The 5,838-nt window shown below is 52.3% G+C and overlaps 1 protein-coding gene across 1 annotated transcript in view; it reads right to left on the reverse strand.

Moving 5' to 3' along the window:
* Positions 1-287: 287 nt before the first annotated feature.
* The window catches only part of CCS (copper chaperone for superoxide dismutase), a 7,886-nt gene continuing 2,335 nt past the window's right edge, over positions 288-5,838 (reverse strand). The window contains exons 4-7 of the mRNA XM_007462199.1: positions 5,278-5,338; positions 698-775; positions 523-626; positions 288-441 (exon numbers count right to left, since the gene is read on the reverse strand). Of these exons, the coding sequence (XP_007462261.1) occupies positions 288-441; positions 523-626; positions 698-775; positions 5,278-5,338 (397 nt within the window). The remainder of the gene's footprint in view (positions 442-522; positions 627-697; positions 776-5,277; positions 5,339-5,838) is intronic.

Here is a 5,838-nt window from a genome sequence, read left to right on the forward strand (position 1 = left end):
GAACTGTGTGGCTTTGAATCCAGTTTTCTTTGCCTCTAAAGCCAAGAGGTGGCCCTCGACAGGGAGGACAGAGGCAGAGGGACTATGGTTATTAAGCCCATTAAGGGACAACAGGACATGGACAAAACACCAAGTTCCATATGAAAATAAAACTTTATTGCCAAGGGAAGATCACAGCAACCCCTACACACCCCACACACTAGTTCTCCTAGGACTGGGTGAGCAGGGCCTCCCTCTGGAAGTGCTCAGCAGGGAGGACAGTGACAGACCCGAGGCTGAGGCTGTGCTCAGAGGTGGGCGGGGGGACTGGCGGGCTGCTTTCGCCCGTCGCCAGCGATGGGCCGGCTTCGCTCCTCCCAGATGGTGAGCCCGTCGCAGGAGCAGATCTGCTTGGGGTTCTGGAAAAGGCCAGCAGAGCGTGCGATGATGCCACAGGCCAACCTGAGGAAGAGCAGTGGGCTTGAGATGAGCACCTGCCTGGCCCTCCCCGGTCTCCGCGGGCACTGCGGGCAGAGCACTCACCTCTCTCCTGAGTTCCCTGTGATCCTGGACAAGGGATGGCCACCCCGGCCCAGGTCGTCTTCTCCCTCATCGACGACCAGGCTTCGGCCAATCACATCACACACCTTTGAGGGGAGACAAAGACCTCAGACAGTGGACCTGTTAGGAAAGGTCCCCGCCTTCTTTTCCACCTCACCTTCAGCCTCTCATCCTCTATCCTGAAGACGGCTCGGCCATCAGCTTCAGCGTGGATGTTCCCTAGGTCTCCGCGGTGCTGCAATGAGACCCGGGGGGAAAGGGCATGTGGGACATGGCTGCTAACTTCTGGCTTCCCAGTATCTGGTTCCCCTTCCTCAAAGTACCAGTGTCCTCCTATGGGTCCAGTCTGGTAGGATGAAGGGACGGCCCAGGACACAAGGAAGGCAACTGGACTCTCTCTCCCTGGAACTAAAATCCTGGGCACGCTGAATGACAGCATGCTGAAAACGGCCAGTGACCCCCTCCCTAGGAAGTCACGTCACTAGACCAGGCTGCTTCTCCTACAAGGCTGCTGCCCAGTCTGCATCCAAGCCTCAGAATCTAGCCTGGTTCCTGCTTCTTTCCAAGCCCACTTCTCCAGCCTCCCGATGACTCTGTGAGCCCCTGGTAGTCTGCAGTTCCCCTGGGCTTAAGTTGGCCAAGCTTGGCTTCTTGACCATCAGAGGCAGCCAGCATCCCTTCCCTGACATCCGGCCTCCAGGAAAAGAAGAAACACAGGGGCAAAGGGCGTCTCCTGCCCCCAACACCTGGTTCTGCCCACCTTCTCCCTTGAAGGTAATAAAAATGTCCTGGGACTTCCCTGCTGGTCCAGTGGCTAAGACTCTGCGCTCCCAATGCAGGAGGCCCGGGTTTGATCCCTGGTCAGGGAACTAGATCCCGCATGTTGCAACTAAAGATCCCGCATGCTGCAACTAAAGATCCCGCATGCCACAACTAAAAAGATCCTGCACACCGCAACTAAAAAGATCCCACACGCCCCAACTAAGACCCGGTGCAGCCAAATAAATAAATAAATAAATAAATAAATATTTTTAAATGTACTAACACAGCTACTGAGCTCCACCTACATCAGACACCCTCTGCCAGGCAGGGTGGGAGGTGATGGTGTATATGTGGTCAACCTCCCTCAAGGGGTTCAGGGCATGGTGAGGAGACAGACATGGAACAGACTAGTGATTACAAAACACAGGGTTAGCACAACAGTGAGTATGTTTCCTGGTGACAAGGCCCTACTGATGAGTCCCAGAGACCCACGTCTGTCTGTGCAAATAAATTGCCCCCAACCTGACACTTGGGCAGAAGTAAGAGCCTGAGCCAACATGGGCTGGTACACATGGCCTTGCTGCAAAGCAGGGTCACAAAGCATGTCACTGTGTGATGGGGCTGATGAGCAAGCAGCAAGAAGAGCCACTTCTGCTTTGTTTTCCTTTAGGACGTCTGCTGCTCACACCTGGCACCTTTTGTTGTGCCGGGTGTTGGGGGCCTTTTGCGGTAGGAAGATAAAGGAGGGGGAGGCGTTTCCAGGACTGGGCGGAGGAGAAAGTGGCCTGGTGTGTGGCTCAGAGGCATGATCTGGCAGCAGAGGGTCAGGAGACGCAGGCTTTCTAGTCCCTCCCCTGCACACAGGTGGGTGGAACTGGGCCAGGTGGCACTGAACGTCACACCAAGTAGCCACGTGAGATCTGTACCCTTGGGTACTGGGGAGCTAAGAAAGGTTTCAGGCAGGGGTGTGACCTTGTCACTCCATGCTTTGGAGCAATTCCTCTAATACCGTGCATGAAGGGAAAGGACTGGAGGTGGATGGGGAGAGAAGGGAAGGAAGCTTAGAAACCAGTTAGGAGATGTGCAAAGGGACAACCAGGCTTGGACATAAATCCCCATGCTGAATTCAATTCTGTCTGGACAAAACCAGATGCTGAAATCCAAAAGGAACATGCCAGTCATCATGGCTCCTTGGACACGTAGCTCTTGCTCAAGTCTTCCTCTGCCTATACCAAGGGCTCGGGTACAAGATAGCAGCTGGCTCCAGCCCCTTCAGATGCCCTGCCCCAAGAGGGGCCCAGGCCAAGGCACAGGTCACGAGGTGGTCTTTGGCCCTTCAGAAACTCCACTTCCTAAGAGGCATAGGGCTGCCAGTTCCCAGACCTCCTTCTTGCCGGTTCAAGCCTCCAGGGCTCTGTTTACAGGACGTCCCCTGTTGAGCCTCCATTTCCACTCTCCCTTCTTCACCTGCCTGATTCCTGCTCAGCACCTTTCAAGGCTTCAATGAGGAAGACTGCCTCTAAGATGCACCCCCTGGATTCACACCCTGTGTGCTCCACCACGAAGGTGGGCTGGACCTGGCGTCACCTCCAAGCTTACGTTACAAAAGGAGTGTGGCTTCAGTCTTGGATGCCTTCTCTCTCACTCACTTGCTCTGATGGCAGCCAGCTGCTGTGCTGTGCACTGGCCTAGGGAGAGGCCCACCTGGCAAAGGACTGATATCTCTGGCCAACAGCCAGGGAGGCCCTGAGGCCGGCCAACAGCAACATGAGCTTGTGTGGAAGCGGGTCCTCCCCACATCGAGCCTTGAGAGACCCGAAGACAGAGGCCCCCAGCTAAGCTGTACCCGAATTCCTACCCCAGAGAAACTGTGAGATGACAAATGCTTGTTGTTTTAAACCTGGGAGTTCCCTGGTGGTCCAGTGGTTAGGACTTGGTGCTTTCACTGCTGTGGGTTTGATCCCTGGTTGGGGAGCTAATATCTGCACAAGCCGAGCAGCTCGGCCAAAAACACCCCCAAAGGGCTTCCCTGGTGGTGCAGTGGTTGAGAGTCCGCCTGCCGATGCAGGGGACACGGGTTCGTGCCCCGATCCGGGAAGGTCCCACATGCCACGGAGCAGCTGGGCCCGGGAGCCATGGCTGCTGAGCCTGCGCGTCCGGAGCCTGTGCTCCACAACAGGAGAGGCCACAACAATGAGAGGCCCGCATACCGAAAAAAAAAAAAAAACCCCAAAACCCTAAGTTTGGAGTAATCTGACTCTCTGCAATAGATAACTGACACACAGAACACAAGTATGACACTATGCAATGGACCCAACAGAAAGGCTTCCCCCACTCCCCAGGGGGCGGGGGGCGAGGAGTAAAAACTTTGATCACTAGAAATGTGACAGAGCTGTCAAAAGTCCAAAAAAACAAAAATCACTTACATGAATTAAGAAACACACACCATGTTTTCATTTGTTTGCCCTCCCCTGCACACGGGTGGGTGGGGCTGTGTGATGGGGCTGACGAGCAACCAGCAAGAAGAGCCACTTCTGCTTTATCTTGTTTTCCTTTGAGACATCTGCTGCTCACACCTGGCACTTTTCGTTGTGCCGGGTTTTGGGGTCTTTTGCGGTAGGAAGATAAAGGAAGGGGAGGCGTTTCCAGGACTGGGCGGAGGAGCAAGTGGCCTGGTGTGTGGCTCAGAGGCATGATCCCCTCTGAATCCCTGAGGAGGGGAACACATAGCACCGCAGGTGGAGGAGACGGAATCGGGTGTGTGTGGACAGGGCATTAGGAAACATCCCATCACTGAGAGAGGAGGCCGTCCTCCTGGCATGACATCCAGGACAAAATTTCAGCTTGGTGTCAAAATGTCTTTAACGCCTCTTTGACATTCACTAATCACCCTGACAAAGATAAAGCAGGCTGTAGTCCCTAGCAGGACTCTAATGACACTTTTTAGGTCTGCATTGATTTATTTTCACAATGATCCTCCTCTTGGGGCTAGAAGTACTGGTTTCCTATTTTCTGTGGCCATATCAAGTTTCTTGTTAAAAATAAATCTACCTTAATTACATGAATGATGTCTTGATTTTCTTCAAAATAACGGTGGAGAAGGGCCAGGGGTGTAGATGAAGCAGGACTGGCCACAAGTTGGTAACTGAGTGATAGGGACACGGGGGTTTGGGACTCTAGTTTCTCCACTTTAGAACTTGTTTGAAACCTTCAGTGATAGATTAAAATAACTAAATTTACCTAAGGGGAAAAAAATCAGTCGATGTAAATAAAAACATTGAGTAACTAAGAGAACAAGCAGTACTCAGATAAGGCAAGAACCATTAAGGCAGCATGTGACTCACTGCTGATGGGGAAATAATTCTCTGGTATAAAATTAAACTCCAGGGCCAGGAGCTGCAGCATCAGGGACAGCATTTTGTTTTTTGTTTTTTGTTTTTTTGGCCACATCATGAGGCATGCGGAACTTCCCCGATGAAATATCGAACCCATGTCCTCCGCAGTGGGAGTGAGGAGTCTTAACCACTGGACCACCAGAGAAGTTCTGGGATGGCCTTTTTAGTTTAGGTAAAACCTTTAACTTCCACACCATCACCTTCTCCAGGAAGCTTTCTCCCATTGCATGTGCCCCTCGGGCTGGATCAGGAGCTTGCTCTGGGCTCCCAAGGCCTCCTGCAGGCTCCTGCAAGGATTCTCTCACTGCACTGCAACCAAGGAGTTCTCAGTGTCTCCCTCACCAGGCTGTGAGTCTTAGGGAGCAGGCCTTCAACACAGAAAGTGTCAATAAATGTTTCTAAATGGAACCAAAAAAGTGAGGGAAAAAGACCCCAACAAAAAGGAATCATACTTTCAGGCCCCAAGAGCTGCGTGCCCTGCCTCTGAGACCTTGGGTTCTCTCTCAGCCTAAAAAGAATACTTACCTGGTCGGGGAGTTCCCTGGTGGCCTAGTGGTTAGGATTCTGGGCTTTTACTTACCCGGTCAGAGTCCTGGGGACCCCCATGAGACATTCCATCAGGGTTAAAGTGGTCCCCACAGCTAAGAAGGAAAGATAGCAGGTGGGCAGTGAAACAATAGCTCACAGGCCAGGTGATCCATCCTCTTACTTTACATTTGTTTCATTTATTCATTCACTCACTTATTCATTCATCCACTCATTCAACACATAGGCCCACTCTGTGCCAGGCTCTGAGTTGAGGGCACTAGAAGAATCAGTCATGGGACCTGCCCTCAATAAGCTTCCAGGCGAGACACAGATGAGTAAACAGCTAATGGCATGCCAGCATGACAAACACCATGACATGGAGACCTGACTCTCCTGCGTCCAGGAGTCACCTTCCATCTCGGAGGCAGTAAGGTGGCTATGAGCAGGAGTGTCTAGGTCAGATTTTGGTTCAAATCCCCACTCTACCATTTACATGCTCTAGGGTCTTTGGCAAGTCATTTAACCTTTTTGAGCCTCAGTTTTCTCATCTGTAGACTGGGCCTTTGTGTATATGCCTCCCAGGGTACTTGTGAGGACCAAATGTGAAAGAGTG

The sequence above is a fragment of the Lipotes vexillifer genome, unplaced genomic scaffold (assembly GCF_000442215.2).
Source record: "Lipotes vexillifer unplaced genomic scaffold, Lipotes_vexillifer_v1.1 scaffold1129, whole genome shotgun sequence".
In the NCBI taxonomy this organism is placed as follows: Eukaryota; Metazoa; Chordata; class Mammalia; order Artiodactyla; family Lipotidae; genus Lipotes; species Lipotes vexillifer.